This window comes from Oncorhynchus kisutch, linkage group LG11 (genome assembly GCF_002021735.2).
Source record: "Oncorhynchus kisutch isolate 150728-3 linkage group LG11, Okis_V2, whole genome shotgun sequence".
NCBI lineage: Eukaryota > Metazoa > Chordata > Actinopteri > Salmoniformes > Salmonidae > Oncorhynchus > Oncorhynchus kisutch.
Window position 1 is genome coordinate 42,667,563 of NC_034184.2, and position 22,426 is coordinate 42,689,988.

Consider the following 22,426-nt stretch of genomic DNA (forward strand, 5'->3'; position numbering starts at 1 on the left):
AATCATTGATGTTCTCTTTTCTTGTGCCGTTCTGGTTGGCATGTGTGTCTGCCTACGTAGGCTAAATGTGTGTGTATTCCTTCCTTCCCCTCTCTTAAGCAGTAGACTTAGTGAAGAGGACTACCCTCTGGCTCTGGGAGTGTCAGGATGGTACCTCACGTCGATTTGAAAGATTTAGTGTCCGCAAGCTGTTAGGTGTGGAAAAAGTCCAATTGATCTTTGCAGACGCAGCACGGGGGAACAGACAGCGGTGTGAGGGCTAATTTGATTCCACACTATCACACCCTGACACAGGGTAACGCACCTGGATGCTGCTGATGTGGTCCCATGTCTGCCTAATCAATTGCCTGGCTCTCACAACCTAATCTGAGCCTACTGGGAGTCACAGCCTAAACGTACGTCAGTGGACGGTAGTTATGAGCTTTCCGCTGCTAACTAGCTGTCCGTATCTGCATATCCTCCTTTCTCCCTGCTTTCTTTGTGCTTTTTATTGAGCTATCTGTTGTTGCTGGTTGGATGTGTCAGTGACATGTTGAAAAACCCCATGGTCTTGTTTTAACCGCTGTCATGCATCTGAGCCAGATTGGACAGACTCTGAGAGAACTGTGGTTTTAATAGACGTGTGCAGCCAGCAGTGGCTGGATGCTGCGTGGTGTGATGCTGGGGGGATGGGAGGGGACGGAGCAGCTGACATGGGACAGGACACATCTGCTATCTGCCACAACCCAATGTCCCCAATCCTGTCACCACATCTCCCATTAAATCCACAGACACACTAGGACAAATGGACCTGGGCAAAGTCAGGCAATCATCCAAGACACAGGCCGCTCGCCTGCCCGCTGCAGACACACAGAGGGCTGTGGTCAACCATGTGCTCTCTCTCGCACACACAAAAAATGTATATGTCATAAATATGCACACATATGCATGCACTAGCAAAATGAATGACTTTCTTTCGCATACCAGTTTTCCCTTATTATGCTTGTCATAGTTGTTAATTATGATTGTTCTCTATTCCCCATTTTGATATTTTGCCATTCACTCAAATTCAGTTTGTCAGTTAACTGTGTCTCCCTGAATTCTGTGGCTGAAGCAAGTTCTCATGGCTCTCTGTTCGTCTTGTCAGTCTAGTCACTGTGAAATACGATACTGTCTGTGAATCATTCCACTGCACCTGGGCTGACTGCCCCCCCCCCCCCCCCCTCCCTTTCCACCCATCCCTCCCCTCCAGGATCCTGCAGCAACAGAATGAAGACCTGCGCCGGCGGCTCTCCCACACCACCCACAAGATGGAGGCCATGGAGACGGAGTTTGAGACCAGCCGCCACTACATGCGGGAGGAAATGGGTCGTACCCGCGACGACCTGGAGAAGATGAGAGACAAGTTCCGCAGGTGACGAGTTTGACCTCCCTCATTTTTCTGAGCCAATTGTCAGTGTCTCGCTATCTCGTAACACAGATAATATTCCCTTACACCACACACTGCGCTCACTCACTTCCTCTCCCCAACACTTTTTTTCAGAAAGATTAAATGAATACCTTCCCTGGCAATCAATTTTTAATGAATTTGATCAAAGCTGTTGAATTAATTAGATCTTAGCTGTCTGATTATGCATCTAGTTGTTACTTTAATTCCCTCAACCTCCAGGCATGTTGGATTGCCTGTTTGAGAATGTTTTGTTAAGTTTCTGCCACATGGAACATTGCCAGGAAGTCCATGCTGTTTTATCTACACACACGTTGTCTGGATGTTGTTTGTTCCTCAATACACACGGGAAACTGTTGAGCGTGAAAAACACAGCAGGGCTACAGTTCTTGACACAAACCGGTGGCACCTACTACCATACCCTGTTCAAAGGCCCTTAAATCTTTCGTCTTGCCCCAATTCATGTCTCAGTTGTCTCAAGGCTTTACAAATCCTTTAACCCGTCTCCTCCCCTTCATCTACACTGATTGAAGTGGATTTAACAAGTGACATAAATAAGGGAGCATAGCTTTCACCTGGATTCACCTGGTCAGTCTGTCATGGAAAGAGTTCTTAATGTTTTGTACACTTGGTGCATATCTATATTTCATAATGTTGTTGTTCAATCGGAGGATATTGCCCCAGGGCTCTTCTGTGCCCCACCACACTTTCTCTGTCAGCCCTAGTTGGTGATAACATCAGGCCTTCCTCTATAGTACATGGCCACCAGTCTTTCAGAACCTGATTAAAAGCAAATGCTTCTCCTACATATGATTATTCTGGTTTGCTGTGTTTACTTTCCCTGGCGACGCACCTGCAACCTCCCAGCTCTTGATTAAGAAATCCATCTTTACACATCTGCTTGTCAATCAAGTTAATTCTGAAGTAAAACGCAAGCCAAGTCCCATCTGTGTACGACTTGTAGCTTGTTAAATAACGATTTACATTATTCACCGTTTACAGTTAACGTTTAAAAGCTTATTGACAGATCGAATAGATTTCTGAATTTAACACTTGAACCGCTAAAGCAGTCATTTGGACTATTCATGATTTAAAAAATTAAAATAGTGACGACTTTATTCTAAATAAGTCTAAAAACGCACTGTCCTTGTTAGAATCTTAATATCACAAACAGAACAGGAGTTATAACCAGTATTAAGAGGGCTTTAAATATGGCCTGCCCCACCACCTCCTCCCGACAGTTGCCGCGTCCAGTTGATAATCACCCCAATAATTGTCTCGAAACTGAACCTAAATTATGCCTAAACTAATTTCACACATATAACAACAGATTAAATAAATGAAGTAAAGTATGATGGGAGGGGAAGCGAACAATGCAGAATTATGTCATCACCAATTGGGAATGAAGAAAAGGGCGGGCCATTCTATTATATTGGTCTATTCAGATTTCTATCTCAAAATGGCATGTACTTTATATCAGTCCATCAAATCCAAACAGTCTTCATCAGTTTACTCTGGCCTACGTGGAGTACGTAATTTACAATGACGAGAAGACCGAGACGAAAGCACATGCCGCGTTAGCGTTGCTCCAAAATCTGACTGAAAACTACTGACGGTGGGGAAGAAAGGAATCGTGACGTCTGATTATTCATCTGATTCTGAGCCTCGGCCTGAACCTACACCTCCGAGGCCTAAGGGCAAAACAATTGAGAACGTTGCGCCTCGAAGATGCGCCCCACCACCAAATGAAACAGGGACCTTTGGATAGAACAATTCAGTGATGACGCCATGGTCCGATTATCAGCACAGAATGTCACCACTGAAAGAGCAGGTAACATTAGCACTGCATTCACCAGTTGTCGTTGTTTGTGACATGAGCTGCCAATAATTGATTATTATTCATAATGTGCTTTTGTACTGATTTTCACTTTTATCAAGCACACTTGGCACTTATGTTTAGGCTATTGATGTTTTCATCGCTTGGCTGCGCGTCTTGCTGTGACCGTGCATGTTAGCAGTATTATTTTCCATTTTTGTTTGTATAAAAAAGCGGTAACCGCATTCCAACACTTGTGTTCTGTTTCATAGTTGTAGCAATGGCACTCCACAAATAAAATGTGTTGAACTCTTGAATTAAATTTTTTTTTTTTATATAGTCTACAGTAACATAAATTAATAAAGCTATTGTTATTAATTTTTTTTTAAATAGATTCTGATCCGAAGTTAAAGGTTAAAGAAAAAAGGGACATCATGTCTGGCTCCATCCACCAACGCCACGTTGCACCACAGACTGTCCAGGAGTTGGCGGATGCTTTATTCCAGGTCTGGGAGGAGATTCCTCAGGAGACCATCCGCCACCTCATCAGGAGCATGCCCAGGCGTTGTAGGGAGGCCATACAGGCACGTGGAGGCCACACACACTACTGAGCCTCATTTTGACTTGTTTTAAGGACATTACATCAAAGTTGGATCAGCCTGTAGTGTGGTTTTCCACTTTAATTTTGAGTGTGACTCCAAATCCAGACCTCCACGGGTTGATAAATTTGATTTCCATTGATCAATTTTGTGTGATTTTGTTGTCAGCACATTCAACTATGTAAAGAAAAAAGTATTTAATAAGAATATTTCATTCATTCAGATCTAGGCTGTGTTATTTTAGTGTTCCCTTGATTTTTTTTGAGCAGTGTATATAATCGATAATATATCAACCGCAACTGTATTATTCAGTAGGAGAGGGAAAGGCAATGGCTGCCCAAACTCTGTTGCGTGAGCAAAACATCGCGTCAGGTGTTCGCATGAGTTATCTTTCTGGCTAATTTTTCAAAATAAAAACCTGAAACTATGTCTGAAGACTGACACCTTGGAAGCGAAAGGAAATGGAATCTGGTTGATATCCCTTTAAATGGAGCAAAGGCAGGCTATGGAACATGGATTTTTCAAAATAGAAGCCTCTTCCTGGTTTGATTTTCCTCAGGGTTTCGCCTGCAATATCAGTTCTGTTATACTCACAGACAATATTTTGACAGTTTTGTAAACTTTAGAGTGTTTTCTATCCAATAATAATAATAATATGCATATATTAGCAACTGAGACTGAGGAGCTGGCCATTTACTCTGGGCACCTTTTCATCCAAGCTACTCAATACTGCCCCTGCAGCCATAAGAAGTTAATGGCAGGGGAAAAAATAGCCAACAAAATGACAAGCGTGTACTGGTATGCCTAATCCATATTTTAATGAGACAAGAAACAGTCTCGTGGGCCTTCTGAGTGGTGCAGCGGTCTAAGGCACTGCATCACAGTGCATAAGGCGTCACTACAGACCCAAGTTCGATCCCGGGCTGTATCACAACCGGCTGTGATCGGGAGTCCCATAGGGCGCCACCCTACTTTGCCCAGTCCGGGTTAGGTTAGTGGAGTTTGGCTGGGGGGGCTTTACTTGGCTCATCGCGCTCTAGCTACTCCTTGTGGCGAGCCGGTCGCCTGCAGGCTAACCTCGATTGTCAGTGTTTCCTCCAACACATTGGTGCGGGTGACTTCCGGGTTAAGCAGGCGGGTGTTAAGAAGTACGGTTTGGCTGGTCATGTTTTGGAGGGCGCATGACTCAACCTTAGTCTCCCGAGCCCGTTGGGGAGTTGCAGCGATGAGACCAGATCGAATTTGGGGAGAAAAAGGGGATGTAATGCAAAAGAAAAGAATGAGATTGTAAAGCTAATGTCATTATGAAGTGAAATGGTATTGATCAGTGAGGTTCCCACCACCACACTGAGAAGGGTTCTAGGCTGACCTTGTGTGCGCCTAAGTTGAAAAATGCACACAAAGAAATTTAGGAGCACAATGAAAAATAGTTGAGGTAATAAAGCTAGAATCTTTACTTTTTCAAGGCACACTGGTGCTCCTAAATTTAAATTCCAGGATGCACAGCAAAATATTTAGGCGCTTTATGCGAGTAAAATTGTAGAGCCCTGCTTAGGAAACTACAACTCTGTCAGGTCTGCAGCTAATGCTGGTTAACAGAACTTGGAAGGAAAACCATTTCCCGATTTGGTGTCGGGTGATAATGTTTGCCATTCTGTTTCTTATGCACAAGATGTCTTTTTAAATCGTAAAATATGTTGCCTCCATTTGAAATATTTTCCAATACATTTCCCATATCTTTCTTTATATGTAAATGTGCCATTTCGTTTTTATTTTGCGGTCAACAAGTGTATGGAAAAACAGCTTTGTAATTTACTGTTCATATGCACATAGAAATGGTTTTGCTCTGGTGTGCAGTAATGTAAAAAATGCACGTTTAAGTCAAGATTCCAGGAAAAAACACACTACTTATTTCAAATCCCCTGTGTGTGTGTGTGTGTGTGTGTGTGTGTGTGTGTGTGTGTGTGTGTGTGTGTGTGTGTGTGTGTGTGTGTGTGTGTGTGTGTGTGTGTGTGTGTGTGTGTGTGTGTGATTCAAAAGCAATCATCCCAGTTTATCTCCAATCAAGAGGCGTCTCTTCCTGTTTTTTGGTCAGAGCAGCCAGTCACTTTCAATTATCCCTGCAGTGTTTCCATCATAAATCGGAGCATGAGGCTACATGCCTATGCGGGATGCGCTGGTCCATCTGTGTGTCCATACTAGGTGATCACACATTTCAATGCAGCCTCAGCAAAGGAAATGGTTCAATTGGATTACCGTTGTTTAATGAGTATGCTCCACTCCTATGTCCTATCTGATTATCACCGAGCAGCACCATTACACGGATGCTTTTAGAGATCACTCTGCATGGAAAAAAGGCTCTGGGAATGAGAAGCCAATTGTTGTATTTACGACTACAATTTTACCCAACCCAGGAGCAGCCTTCACATGTGAATTACTCTCTGAGGACTAGATTTAATTTGTTTACGGCAGCCAGACTATTCAATTCGACTTCTTGGTGGATCTATCAAGTGACTTTAATTGCTCTGCCTATTTTCTGAATATCATCAGCTCGAAATAAAATGAATCACTATCCTCTGAACACTGAAATACAGCGGGAGTTTACCACTGTGGTCTCGGTGGGAATCAGTGAGCTTTGCTCAAATGTGTTTATGAATTTTTGATTGGGACAAAGAGAGCAAAAATCATCGGTGGTGATTTGCACTGAACACTTTTTAATTAGTGAGGAATGAGAAGGATGTGCCAGAGGGTAATAAGAAATGCTGGTGTTATTGAGGGGGAAATATGTCAGTCAAAGCCAGGTGTTTTTGGAGTATGAATCCAATTGATACGCAACGGTAGCGCTCATACATACTGGACACTACAATAGCTTTAGTGTCATTGCATTGGGCTTGTAATCAGGGCAAGGTTACACCAGTGTGTGTGTCCTTATGCAATATTGTTCGATCGATGAATCAATCACTTGGCCAGTTGGCCCGGGAGAGGCAGTTGTTGTAACATGTCCACATCTGCATGGTCAAATGAGCACACAGTATGGCTCAGGGCAGAGAGAGGAGATGAGACTAACAGGCTAGAGAGGATGGCCCTGGTGCACGGTGCAGACCTCACTACCGGGGAAAGGATCACAAGCTGCTAGACTGTGGCCTTGTAATCTGTTCTCAATGGGAAGGGTGACGGGCAGAGTGCTTTGTGAGCATCATCGGTGTGCTTTTTTTTGACACTTCTATTGGATTTCAGATGTTGGATTTTCAGTCATAGTCCTGAATCATATGCTCTGGGGGTTCTGTGAGATGGGGTTTGAACCATACAAAGGTTAACAAAGGCAAAATGACTAATATAACAATGGACAAATTACCGTATTGACAGATGAGCAGGTTGGTATTTATTGTCGTGAAACTTGCCCTGGTGGCAGCTCTGCAGTAGGGTCACTAGCTGGTACAGCCACAAAGTCATAGAATCTGATTTGAAACCTAACCTTAACCACACTGCTAACCATAATACCTAACCCTTAGCCAATTTTGACTTTGCAGCTGGCCCAACTAGCGGAAACCACTCAGCTCTACTTACAGGGAAAGATACATGACGATAAACGTCAATCTGTGAAAGATTCATTACACCTTTCAAATACTGATTTTCGAACATATTTGGGGGGTGTTTCTTTGTTCCAAAAGTCTCACATGGAGTTGACGTGCACGTAATTTCTCATGAGTCACACTCACTGAAAGCAGTGTGCTTTGGTGCCCTGAACTTCCTGATTCCCACACCTCTTTACTGTTGCCCACCATTACACATTGTGAGCGTGACTGATGGTGATTGTGCACCACCATTATCCTAATCAGGGGTTGTAAGCTATTTCTAGAGAACATGAACATCAATACCAGTACAGTACATGACTGCAGGGCCCATCTCATCCATTAAAAGCAAAACTATGTGTAAAATTGTTGCGTTGCCATTTTAGCACTTTGAATTTCTTCTGCATCATAATTACATTCGCATAAACTCCACAACCTCTCATTTTAGAGTGGAATTTATCTAGCAAATTTAGGAGGCAGTGGATACAGTAGGAAAGTAATTGCCCTTGGCCCTATTGAAATAGGTTTAGTTCAGACTCCTCTCTCCCCGTTCCTCCCATCTCTCGTCATTTGTGCCGAATATCTAACCTGTTGGAAAAACTCTGACGGCGTCATTAAGTGCTCTGAGAAAATTCATACCGCTCTGCTGTTGAATGGAAATAAACAAAACTAAATACACTGATATGTGACTGCCAAAAGAACAGTATGCGTATTTCAGGATGTGCCCATTTTCTGGTGCCTTATTGCAACAATAACTGTGGTCTCTATGGCCAGTCTCTTTCATTTATTAGACGACCAGTCTGAGAGGAGACAACGCATCATCTGAACTATGATGGGAGTTGATTGCATATTTTTTATAAAGTTGAAGTGTTTGAAGAGTACCGCAGTGCTACGTTCCGTACCAGTGGGCTCATATCAGTCAGCAGCATACCATCTGTGGATTTTCCGATTGAACCTTTCTATCTGTAGGCACTGCACACTATTAACTGAGACACATTCTGTTTTCTGCTCTTCTCCACAGACTGCAGAACAGCTACACTGCCTCCCAGCGGGCCAACCAAGACCTGGAGGAGAAGCTTCATGCCCTGGTAACCTTTCACCTCTTTTCAACTGTCCTCTGACCTGTTTATATATAGGTTCTCATTGGTCAATACCACATTGCATGTACTTCTGGTGACTACTTTTGAAAGGAAACCTTGACGCACAACTTGTACCATAAAGTTAAATCTGCAGTTGCTACATTTTTTGAATTTTTGAATGAGTGATATCTAGTCTCTACAGCCATTTATGCACATAGGAATTAATGATATGTATCCATTGATTCTTTAAGAATATGACTTAGAAATGCCTCATTAGCTTAGTTCAACTGTCCTACCACATCAGAACCCCAAATATATGTTTGCAAACAAACCGTTTGGTCTGAAAACATGGTTAAACTATATTTTTGATATCATGGATGGTCAGTCCTTCCATCCATAGCTTGGTCTATGAATTTGAGTGGGTACATTTCTCCAGCCCCATCCCTCAGTTTTTTCTGGAACAGGGGCGGGGAAATGGCTTTGTAATTCTTTAAACTGTTGATTGCCCTTTTAATTATTTAATCTCAAATTAACATTCACTCCACTTCTCAAAATATTAATTTTCCTTTTGACCTTACCCTGGTCAAACGTATTATGGAATTGCAAACACTGCAACTTCCAATTGCAGGTTTCTATGTCACTCAGTTTCCCAGTATACCAGGTCAGTGGATGTATTCTGTATTGGGGAAGAGTCTTTCCCATACAGCTGTGTGTGTATCTTCTAAAGTGCACTCTCATGCCATTATCCCACACCTGTCAGCCATTTATGTTGCAGGATTTGTTTTTGGAAGATTCTGTGGTACAGAGTGCTGCAAGGGATTAGCACGGAGGGAATTGACTTAATTGCCAAATCATTCTATCACGCACGTCTCTGCCAGACCCCTTGGGAAATGGAAGGTCCACAACTCTGCTATTTCCCGTGGCAGCACACCAGGGAAAACCTGTAAACCTGTGCTCGCACGCTCCAAACTATGGAATTTATGTGCAAAGAGAGGGACAGTTGTACATATTCCCACAATGGCAAATCCCAGAGTGTCCCTTTCAAAACATGGTTAACTATGTATGATGCTTGTTGTAGGTTTATCGGGAGAGTCACAATATGACTCGCCAACCATACATAACAATCATGTATTCACGTCATCATTGTTTCTCCACTAACATCAATCATGTATTAAAAATCAGGACATAAAGTATGTGTCGATGTTCCCAAATGTCTGATGGTGGTTTGATTAGCCTCTCAATTCAATTGAAATGTGCTTTATTGGGATGACATACTGATACGTATTGCCAAAGCACAATGTTACAATAGAACTAGTCATTAACAATAAAAAATAAAAAATCAACAGGTCAAGGAAATCAACAGAATAATACTAACCATGTTAATTGGGAGGGGTGGGGTGAGAGTTGTGTGTGTGTGTGTGTGGGGGTGGTATTTGTGTGCATACTTTATGTCCATTCTTTCCAATCACATTGTCAAAGAAAACATGCCCCCAAGCCCAATGTTGTTTTCCCATAAAATGTAGATGGACTGTCAGAATATTTTTTTAGACAGACAGACACAGACACAGTTGAAGTCGGAAGTTTACATACGCTTAGGTTGGAGTCATTCAAACTCGTTTTTCAACCACTCCACAAATTTCTTGTTAACAAACTATAGTTTTGGCAAGTCGGTTAGGACATCTACTTTGTGCATGACACATGTCCTTTTTCCAACAATTGTTTACAGACAGATTATTTCACTTATAATTCACTGTATCACAATTCCAGTGGGTCAGAAGTTTACATACACTAAGTTGACTGTTCCTTCAAACAGCTTGGAAAATTCCAGAAATGATATCATGGCTTTAGAAGCTTCCGATAGGCTAATTGACATAATTTGAGTCAATTGGATGTGTACATGTGGATGTATTTCAAGGCATACCTTCAAACACAGTGCCTCTTTGCTTGACATCATGGGAAATTCAAAATAAATCAGCCAAGACCTCCACAAGTCTGGTTTATCCTTGGGAGCAATTTCCAAATGCCTGAAGGTACCACATTCATCTGTACAAACAATAGAGTGCAAGTATAAACACCATGGCAGCATCATGTTGTGGGGGTGCTTTCCTGCAGGAGGGACTGGCGCACTTCACAAAATAGATGGCATCATGAGGTAGGAAACGTATGTGGATATATTGAAGCAACATCTCAAGACATCAGTCAGGAAGCTAAAGCTTGGTCGCAAATGGGTCTCCCAAATGGACAATGACCCCAAGCACACTTCCAAAGTTGTGGCAAAATGGCTTAAGGATGACAACAGTCAAGGTATTGGAGTGGCCATCACAAAGCCCTGACCTCAATCCCATAGAAAATGTGTGGGCGGAAGTGAAAAGGTGTGTGCGAGCAAGGAGGCCTACAAACCTGACTCGGTTACACCAGCTCTGTCAGGAGGAATGGGCCAACATTCCCCCAACTTATTGTGGAAGGCTACCTGAAACGTTTGACCCAAATTAAACAATTAAAAGGCAATGCTACCAAATAATAATTGAGTGTGTGTAAACTTCTGACCCACTGGGAATGTGATGAAAGAACTAAACGCTTGTTATGGAAAGCCTTAATGTTGTTTCCTCTAAGCTTCGCTTGTGCGCAGCCGCGCACTTCCTCCAGGACTGCCATGCGGAGACGCAGTAGATTGAACTTCACGGACTTCGCCCATTCATTTGCACTATATAGATCAACTTTTTTTCTGTGCCTGAATCAACATTACAGTGCATTCGGAAAGTATTCAGACACCTTGATTTTTTTTCCCCACAGTTTGTTACGTTACAACCTTATTCTACAATGGGTAAAATATGTATTTTTTACTCATCAGTCTACACACAGTAGTGTGAAAAGTGGAGAGGTTTAAAAAATAAATAAATAAATGTAACATAAGTATTCAGACCCTTTTCTATGAGACTCGAAAATTCAGGTCAGGTGCATCCTGTTTCCATTTATCATCCTTGAGATGTTTCTACAACTTGGAGTACACTTGTGGTAAATTCAATTGTTTGGACATGATTTGGAAAAGCACACATCTGTCTATATAAGGTCCCGCAGTTGACGGTGCATATCAGAGCAAAAACCAAGCCATAAGGTGGAAGGAATTGTCCCGTAGAGCTCTGAGACTGGATTGTGTCGAGGCACAGATCTGGGGAAGGGTACCAAAACATTTCTGCAGGATGGAAGGTCCCCAAGAACACAGTGGGCTCCATCATTCTTACATGGGAGAAGTTTGGAACCACCAAGACTCTTCCTAGAGCTGGCCGCCCAGCCAAACTGAGCAATCGGGGAGAAGGGTCTTTGTCAGGGAGGTGACCAAGAACCCGATGGGAGAACCTTCCAGAAGGACAATCATCTCTGCAGCACTCCACCAATCAGGCCTTTATGACGCAAGGGTCTGAATACTTATGTAAATGTCATATTTCAGCTTTGTATTTTTTTTAATACATTTGCAAAAATGTCAACCTGTTTTTGCTCTGGCATTATAGGGTGATGTGGGGGGAAAACGATGTAATCGATTTTAGAATAAGGCTGTAATGTGGAAAAAGTCAAGGGGTCTTAATACTTTCCAACTACACTAGACACTGAAGTAGCTTACCAAGACGACACTAAAATGTTCCTGAGTGGCCTAGGTACAGTTTTGACTTAAACCAGGACAATGACCCAACACACCTCCAGGCTGTGTAAGGGATATTTGACCAAGGAGAGTGATGGAGTGCTGCATCAGATGACCTGGCCTCCACAATCACCCGACCTCAATCCAATTGAGATGGTTTGGAATGAGTTGGACTGCAGAGTGAAGGAAAAGCGGCCAACAAGTACTCAGCATATGTGGGAACTCCTTCAAGACTGTTGGGAAATCATTCCTCATGAAGCTGGTTGAGAAAATGCCAAGAGTGTGCAAAGCTGTCATCAAGGCAAAGAGTGGCTACTTGGAAGAGTCTAAAATATGTTTAGATTTTTTAAAACATGATTCCATATGTTGTTTCATAGTTTTGATATCTTCTCTATTATTCCACAATGTAGAAAATAGCAAAAATAAAGAGAAACTCTTGAATGACTAGGTATGTCCTGTATATACACAAGTAGTGGCCAGTTTATTATGTACACCACCCCGTTCACGAACATGGTTCGCTCCTACAGACAGTGAGTCACATGGCCGTGGCTTGCTGTATAAAGCAGGCAGACCGGCCTCCTGGGCTTTTCATGATCGACAGTGTCTAGTCTTTACTGAGAATGGTATGACAAACATCCAGTCAGCGTCAGTCCTGTGGGTGAAAATAGCTTGTTGATGAGAGGTCGAAGGAGAATGGCAAGAATTAAGCTGACAGGCAGGCCACAAATAGTCGTATAACGGCACAGTACAACAGTGTGCAAAACGGCATCTCAGAACGCACAACTCGTCGGCCCTTGTCACAGATGAGCTATTGCAGCAAGAAGAAGCTGCTCCAGTGGGCACGCGATCACCAACACTGGACAATTGAGGTGTGGAAAAACATTGTCTCGTCCGACAAATCCCGGTTCCTGTTGCGTCATGCTGGTGACAAAATCAGAATTTGACGAAGTGGCATGAGTTTATGGCCCCATCCAGCCTGATGTCAACGGTACAGGCTGGTATCAGTGGCATAATGGTGTGGGGAATGTTTTCCTAGGTCCTTTCATACCAATTGAGCAACATTTCCATACCTGAAGAATTCAGGCTGTTCTGGAGGCAAAGGAGGGTTCGACCCGGTACTAGATGGGTGTACCTAATAAACTGGCATCGGAGTGTATATAGCTGTGATCCTTTGCTGGTGACTGTCATTTGGTCCCCTGTCTCCTCTGATAGCTGTGTGACAATCAAAGTCAAGCTGCACTGTGTTACTAGGGAAAGACCAACTATATTGCTGTGAAACTGCCAACTCTCTGCATGGCATGTGATCTGAGTACAACTACAAGCAGTTTCCCTTGACTGGCTGTTAACCAGAGGCTAGCCCTCCCAGAATGGATTCACACCACATAGGCCTATTTACTGTTGTATTATCTACCAATATTTTACTGTATGATTTTAGTCCAGCCCTGCTGTCAGTGTAGAAGAGGTAAATTTAGCAAAATAGATGATAGAGGATGAATGGGCTGGTCGGAGCTTTGTGGATGGGGGGGGGGGGGGGGGGGGGACTGGGGACTGGCCCTGATGTGAGGTAATCTCTTTTCACCGGCCAGAGGATTACTCTGCCCAAAACATGCTCTGTCCCCACACTCACTCGGTCAAAGGTGGCCTTTAGCCAGGGGATGGGCAATTGAAAGAATGTCTGTTTTGTGTTGCAGGCTTAAAATCATTTTGAATACTCACATCTTGGCGTGAAACGGGGTTGAAGGGGAAAAGTTTGCGGTAATTGTTCCAATTACTGGTTGTTCTGATACACAACTCAACACATTATTTTCAAAGCGATTGACATACTCCAGACAATAAACACAACTTAGTTAGACGTTTTGCCAGTGCTTATAAATTTAACGAGCAGAGTAGGTCGAAATTGAGTACTTCCATTCAATTATAAGTAAACAGATTACAAACCTTGAATCGAGTACTCTCGGTCACCCCTAGTACACAGCTTTAAAATCCTCCTTCCTCTTCCTTGGGGATTGCATTATTTTTGTGTGGAGCCTGAATTCGCAGTTCTTTTTAGAGGTCTATTGATAGTGTGTTTGGGAATAGGCTTGTGAACGGACCACTGTCGAACAGTTGAGGCCCTAAATTGCATGCCTGATTTCAACAAATTCTGATGTGTTGCGGTAGAGGAGTTTGCAATCAGAAACCTTATTAGGCGATGAAGCACTGGTGATCTCGTGTAAAAGAAGAGACCAAAATGTTCTGTCTTTGTTGTCTTCGTTCTCACCAGCAGTCTGTCTTGTTTTTTTTTCTGTCTTTCTCTCATTCTCTTCCTCTCTCTCCTCATGCTGCCGATTCGTGACGGGCTGTCTCATCATCAGGCTGCAATCAGTCAAACCTGGGTCTACGCAGTTGCGTTATCATTATTTTTCTCTCCCGACTACCTCCCCCATCACCCCCCTCCGATCATTTATTACTGTTGTCATTTTCATTACTGCTCTGCTTGTTGTTTCTGAATAAGAAGTCTCTCCATCCTCCTGTCTTGTCCTTGCAAACTGCTCTAGATGTCCCGCAGTAGATCATCCTGTCTGTAGCGCTGCTATGGGGGTTGAGGTTGGGGGGAAATAATGTGTTTCTCTAGGTGTGCCTAGTGGTTGAAACTTTACTTTTCCAGTCTAAAGTCCCCCCACCTCTCTATATATCCCCTTTTTGAGTTACCGTAGGCTTGTTATGCGCTGCTGCACAAGTGCTGTAGTAGAGTCCACTAAGGTGTTTTATGGCCGTGTCTTTGCCCAGTTGAGCTGCGTCTCTGCATCACAATGAGGCGCTGACTGGCTTCATTCTGTGTGCTTTTATTTATTTATTTTTCTCCCCCGACTCTCCAGTTGAGAATATACCGTACAGATAATTGGTTCATTTTTGACATGGCAAGCAATGGAGCAGGAGCTACAGTCTGGGTCTCATTCTGTGTAAATGTCTCACAGTAACTTCCTTTCTCACTGATTCTCTATCCTCTCTTCAAGCAGGTGTGATTTAATGTTAGTGACTATACCCTGTCCCTTGGTGAGGATTTGGATCTGAAACAACCGGACAGAGCTCCGTGCCGGCTTCAGTTAACATCCAGTAAATGTACAATATGTCATATAAGCTGCAGGTAGGGCCCCCCGAACAGAACAGCAAGCCTTATCAGGGTGGCGCTCGGCTGGTGGGCTTACAGGGTGTCGGTGCAGGTCCAAGCCACTCGCAGTGGGCTCGCTGGAGGCTCTAATGAACCTGTGGTGAATATTAATGTATTCCAAATTCTTGTACAATCTGGACCTGCTCTCGCTTACAAGCACAAACGCACTACATGCGCAGGGGTCACAGAATCTGGATCCGCACTCTTAATTGGTTTGAAAGTTCTCCAGCTCGGGTTTGGGGATCATTTGCTGCGAGAGAATGTTCAGAAGCCCAGGGAAAACCGGCGGTTTGTTCTTCCAATTTGAAATGGGGAAATCTTCTGTTGTTAACTCAACTTGACAGGTGTATTGCACATATAGTGTGAGGTCCCTACTGTACCAAGCACAATTTGTAGGCTAAATCTTACTTAAAGGATAGTCACTACAGCTACTCAGGACCACAGGCTTTTCCTGTGGTACCTCTGAAATCAGAGACATATTTTTATATTAGAGAATCCCTTAAATCCTGATTTGAAGCTACAGAGTATTTGATCAATTGTTGTCTGTCATGGCCCTTGCGTAAGCTACCAATCACTCACCTAACTGTATGATAACTGAAGCGATTCACTAGCCCTCTAAAAAATACAATTTGACATGTCACCTTCCCAGGTGTTTTCTTGAAGTTATCGGTCGTTTTTCCCCTAACATATTGCATGGGTGAGTAGGAGAGGGAGTAACTACATATTAGGGGGACTCGGCACAGACTCAGACCCAGAGTCATTTGAGTTCACACTGTGTTACTTCATAATGTGCTATTGATCTGTTTATATAGGACACGTCCTGCGCCTGTGTTTTTTTGTTCTCTAACCACACTGCTGAGCTGAGTGGAGAACAAAAGCAGCAGTCTCCATCTCTGTGCTGCTGTGTCAGCTAGCGGAGAGGATGAAGGAGGAGACATGCTTTAACTTTAATCAATGAGGAAATCACTCCTCGTGTACTTCAGAGGAGGCCGGTGGGTGGAGCCATAAAAGGACGGCATCATTGTAATGGCCGGAATGGAATAAAATCGAACCGAGTCAAGCGTGTGGTTCCCATGCGTTTGGTCTGTTTTGATACCGTTCCATTACAATGAGCCCGTCCTCCTATAGCTCCTCCCACCAGCCGCCTCTGGTGTACTTACTCAGACAGAGAGTCCAGCAGCTAGTGCACCGCTAGCATGTTAGCATGGCTAAAATTATTCTCCCCTCCCTATTCTCTTTCTGCAGCTCCGTAAAGTGGAGAGGGACAAGAAGACAATGGACCAGGAGATAGTGGAGCTCACCAACAAACTCCTGGACGCCAAGAACACCATCGACAAGCTGGAGGAGTTGAACGTGGGTGTTATCTCACTGTCCCTCTGAGTTATCACATACCATATATTAAGTTGTGTATAATGTAGGACCACAGTGTGTGGCAAGATTACGATATTGAGCAGATCAACCACACCGTTCTGTGGATAAAGTGTGAGTGTTGTGTGAGAAATGGCCTTGTTGATTCTTCTCCCTGACAGGAGCGCTATCGGCAAGATTGCAATTTGGCCGTGCAGCTGTTGAAGTGCAATAAGTCCCATTTCAGAAACCACAAGTTTGCAGATGTAAGTACAGCTCTGATCGTTTAGTGGAAATGATTGAGGCTTGTATATAAAACGTATTCCACTTGTCACAGTGGCATTGTTGGAGCTTGAATGTGTTTTGCACTCCGTAGTGACACTCTTGGATGTGGGAGAGGGGAGAAATGGGGAGAGCGGTCGCCTGGGTGATTTTTTAAAAAGGCTGCGGAGCTCTTCACATGTTTTGTCTGACCCTGGCGTCCGAGAGGATGAGGCAAAGACAAAATCAAAGAGAATCGAAAGAGGATTTTTTTTTTTTTTTTAAAGCTGAGGTTTGCCTGCCCACTTTATCACAGCTTGTGTGTGTGTGTGAGTGTTGTACATCATAGCATTGATTGCCCATGTGTGTACAATACAGTGCATTCGGAAAGTATTCAGACATCTAGACTCTTTCCACATTTTGTTACATTACAGCCTTACTCTAAAATTGATTTAAAAAAAAAACATTTTTCTCGGATCATTCTACACACAATACCCCATAATAAAAAAGCAACAAATTAGCAAATTTATTCAAAATAAACATTTACATAATTATTCAGACCCTTTACTCAGTACTTTGTTGACGCACCTTTGGCAGTGATTACAGCCTCGAGTCTTCTTGGGTATGACGCTACAAGGTTGGCAGACCTGTATTTGGGGAGTTTCTCCCATATTTCTCTGCAGATCCTCTTAAGCTCTGTCAGGTTGGATGGGGAGTTTCACTGAACAGCTATTTTCAGGTCTCTCCAGAGAAGTTCGATCGGGTTCAAGTCCGGGCTTTGGCTGGGCCACTCTAGGACATTCAGAGACTTGTCCCGAAGCCACTCCTGCGTTGTCTTGGCTGTGTGCTTAGGGTCGTTGTCCTGTTGGAAGGTGAACCTTCTCCCCAGTCTGAGGTTCTGAGCGCTCTGCAGCAGGTTTTCATCAAGGATCTCTCTGTACTTTGCTCCGTTAATCTTGGGCTATCGAATTGCACAAAGGTCTAAGGCACTGAATCTCAGTGCTAGAGGCGTCACTATAGACCCCAATTTGATTCCAGGCTGTATCACAACTGGCCGTGATTGGGAGTCCCATAGGGCGGCACACAATTGGTCCAGCATCGTTAGGGTTTGGCCGGGATAGGCCATCATTGTAAATAATAATTTGTTCTTAACCGTCTTGCGTAGTTCAGTTATTTTTTATTGAACCTTTATTTATCTTTCTCTCGATCCTAACTAGTGTCCCAGTCCATGGCGCTGAAAAACATCCCCACAGCAGGATGCTGTCACCACCATACCTCACCGTAGGGATGGTGCCAGGTTTCCTCCAGACGTGACGCTTGGTATTCAATCTTGGTTTCATCAGACCAGTGAATTCTCATGGTCTGAGAGACCTTTAGGTGCCTTTTTGGCAAACTCCAAGCGGGCTGTCCTGTGCCTTTTACTGAAACATCAAGGATGATCAATGGAAACAGGCTGCACCTGAGCTCAATTTCAAGTCTCATAGCAAAGGGTATGAATAATTAGGTAAATAAGGTATTTTTTATACATTTTTGCACATTTATCCTCATTTTTAAACTGTTTTTTGCTTTGTCATTGTGGTATTTTGTTTAGATTGAGGTAAACATTTATTCTATCCATTTTAGAGTAAGGCTGTAACGTAAACAAATGTGGAAAAAGGGAAGGATTCTGAATACTTTCCGAGACTTTCTTAGTCTGGAACTGCTATTGATAGCAATGATGTCAGCAAAACTCGAAGCACCCCTCTCTCTGTTCCCACCTCTGGGTGAGATTTTCTGGTTGAGATCAAGAGCTACGGAGTTCAGAGCCTACTGGGTAATCAATACATCAGCAAACAAAGGACTTGAAGTCAGTATGATTAAAGAAATCCATCGAAACCAAAGTGTTGTGCTATGACTAAGTCTCTTCAATTTAAATGTTTTTCTCAAGTGTAAAATCCATTTGATTATTTTTTCTACCCTAATTTCACTCCCTAAGACTCGATTAAAAGAATGTTTTCGCTACGTGCCAATTGTTTTGAACAATGCCATTACGAAGTTCAACACGGATTATGAAGGACGAGGCTCCTCTGGGCATCACTTCCATAACCAACAAATGTTTCAAGTTTTACTGAGTATGTTTACATGCACACTAATATTTCAATATTAAATAGATTATGGCAGTAGGCAGATTATGGAATAGTCATGTAAAGACCTTACTCTACTTAATCGGCGTACGGTCAAAATCGAAGTACCAATACGCTGATTAAAACACCTGGTTTTCTCAGCAATCGTTCAAATTATTAGGAGATGCATACACCTTATTCAGTGTTCCAGCTGTGTATTTGATCAGAGCATGTGCTAGCACCAGCCCAGTGAGCCTCCCTCCTTTAGTGTGATTTTAGTGAATTCGTAAACAACTGAAAAGTAATCACATACAAACTTCATATGTGACCGACCGGCTCGATTTGGTCTTATGTAGCAGAATTTGAAATGGTCTTTTTTACATAAAAATAGACAGTATCATACACTGTAGTTGAGAAACAATGGGAACGTAATTTTGCTTTGAAAGTTGATCAACGTGTAACCCAACTTTTGAGAAATTGGCCCTTGAATGTTTTGGTACACCTACTGGAGAGCTCTTATTTGTCTATACCCATTCAGCATTGTTCACACCCTCTTAAACCCATCTCTTTAAGAATTCACATGTGAGGCCATGTGGTAAATACACGCTATATCAAATAAAATATTTGTCACGTGCATAGGATAAAGGTGTAAATGGTACAGTGAAGTGGTTACTTGCATAGTAGCAATATCAAAAACAGGAAGTGTCCAGATAAAAAATGTATATATTTTATCATTATTAGAAAACGCTTACCTGACACACTTGTCTAAATTGATGGGTCATGTGAAGGAAATTCTATAACCACACCCCAGCTACATCTAGCTAAATGGATGGGTCACTGTTGTCTAGACATGTGTTCATGAAATACAATAGATGGCCGTATGGCTAATTTGATGGGTAATAATCTGGCCGAAGTGGAGTCTTTTGTTTAGACATGTAGCTAGCTGGCTAAACAATGAGCCGGCATAATCCCAACTCATACTATTACCAATACAAACATTGTCATAGCATTTCGCTACACTCGCATTAACATCTGCTAACCATGTGTATGTGACAAATAAAATTTGATTTGAATCTGCAGGTAGCTAAAGCTAACAAACTGGGTTCAATGTTAGCTAGCTAACATTAGGCTATAACTAGCAATGCAAATGGATTTCTGATTCTAATAATATTACTACATAGATCATACACGTGACTTTAGCTAGCGAGCCAACATTTGTTTGCTAACTAACAGTATGCTTTAACTTTCGGACAAAATTAGAAACTTCTCAATGTAGCTAGACTCAGAAGTTTACATACACTTAGGTTGGAGTCATTAAAACTTGTTTTTCAACCACTCCACAAATTTCTTGTTTACAAACTATAGTTTTTACAAGTTGGTTAGGACATCCACTTTGTGCATGACACAAGTCTTTTTTCCAACAATTGTTTACAGACAGATTATTTCACTTATTCACTATCACAATTCCAGTAGGTCAGAAGTTTACATACACTAAGTTGACTGTGCCTTTAATCAGCTTGGAAAATTCAAGAAAATTATGTAATGGCTTTAGAAGCTTCTGATAGGCTAAATGACATCATTTGAGTCAATTGGAGGTGTACATGTGGATGTATTTCAAGGCCTGCCTACAAACTCAGTGCCTCTTTGCTTGACATCATGGGAAAATCAAAATAAATCACCCAAGACCTGAGAAAAAAACTGTAGACCTCCACAAGTCTGGCTCATCCTTGGGAGCAATTTCCAAATGCCTAAAGGTACCACGTTCATCTGTACAAGCAGTATTCAAGTATAAACACTATGGGACCACGCAGCCGTCATACCGCTCAGGAAGGAGACGCGTTCTGTCTCCTAGAGATGAATGTACTTTGATGCGAAAAGTGCAAATCAATTCCAGAACAACAGCAAAAGGACCTTGTGAAGATGCTGGAGGAAACAGGTACAAAAGTATCTATATCCACAGTAAAATGAGTCCTATATCCACATAACCTGAAAGACCGCTCAGCAAGGAAGAAGCCACAGCTCTGAAACCGCCATAAAAAAGCCAGACTACGGTTTGCAACTGCACATGGAGACAAAGATTGTGTCCTCTGGTCTGATGAGTCAACAATATAACTGTTTGGCCATAATGACCATCGTTATGTTTGGAGGAATCAGGGGGAGGCTTGCAAGCCTAAGAACACCATCCCAACCGTGAAACATGGGGATGGCAGCATCTCATGTTGCGGGGGTGCTTTGCTGCAGGAGGGACTGGTGCACTTCACAAAATAGATAGCATCATGAGGAGGGGATTTATTTGGATATATTGAAGCAAAATCTCAAGACATCAGTCAAAGTTAAAGCTTGGTCGCAAATGGGTCTTCCAAATGGACAGTGACACCAAGCATACTTCCAAAATTGTGGCAAAATGGCTTAAGGACAACAAAGTCAAGCTATTGGAGTGGCCATCACAAAGCCCTGACCTCAATCCAATAGAACATTTGTGGGCAGACCTGAAAAAGTGTGTGCGAGCAAGGAGGCCTACAAACCTGACTCAGTTACACCAGCTCTGTCAGAAGGAATGGGCCAAAATTCACCCTACTTATTGTGAATAAGAACAAATGTTGTGCGGATTGAGATCAGGGCTTTGTGATGGCCACTCCAATAGCTTGACTTTGGAAGCTTTGGACTGGAAGCTTGTGGAAGGCTACATGAAATGTTTGACCCAAGTTAAACAATTTAAAGGCAATGCTACCAAATACTAATTGAGTGTATGTAACCTTCTGACCCACTGGGAATGTGATGAAATAAATAAAAGCTGAAATAAATCACTCTACTATTATTCTGACATTTAACATTCTTAAAATAAAGTGGTGATCCTAACTGACCTAAAACAGGGAATTATTATTAGGATTTAATGTCAGGAATTGTGAAAAACTGAGTTTAAATGTTTGGCCATGGTGTATGTAAACTTCCCACTTCAACTGTACATGGATGAACGCTTCACGGCAGACTGGAACCATTTAACTATGTAGCTACATCTTGTTTGTCACTTCGGTTCACACTGACCGTGGAATGTTTGCAGAAAGTATCTCATGATCTTTCAAAAATGGCGCGGTAGAAAGGACTGTCAACACATACTGAACAGCATGCTACATGACAGACCAATTGTTTTTCTTGCATAGCATGTAAACATTTTTATCGAACTATTATATTTATCTTACTATCCACAAAAATAGCATTAGTGTGCATTTAACCGTACTCAATGTCACATGCACAAGTACAGTGAAATGCCTTTTTTGCAAAGCTCTAAACCCAACGATGCAGTACTAAAAATAACATAAGGTAGAATGAAAACACACAAGAAATAAGAAGAACATGAAGTAAGCGTACTATGTACAGAGTCAGTCTGTTCCATATTTACAATGTGCAGGGATACTGGAGTGATAAAGTGGACATG

At 42.5% G+C, this 22,426-nt stretch overlaps 1 protein-coding gene across 2 annotated transcripts in view; it reads left to right on the forward strand.

Annotated features, from left to right (window-relative positions):
- LOC109898836 (tight junction-associated protein 1-like) overlaps nucleotides 1-22,426 on the forward strand; it is a 131,009-nt gene that overhangs the window by 99,715 nt on the left and 8,868 nt on the right. For both annotated transcript variants that reach the window (XM_031835825.1, XM_031835824.1), the window contains 4 exons: nucleotides 1,232-1,393; nucleotides 8,435-8,501; nucleotides 16,526-16,633; nucleotides 16,810-16,893. In XM_031835825.1, coding sequence (XP_031691685.1) covers nucleotides 1,232-1,393; nucleotides 8,435-8,501; nucleotides 16,526-16,633; nucleotides 16,810-16,893 — 421 coding nt within the window. The remainder of the gene's footprint in view (nucleotides 1-1,231; nucleotides 1,394-8,434; nucleotides 8,502-16,525; nucleotides 16,634-16,809; nucleotides 16,894-22,426) is intronic.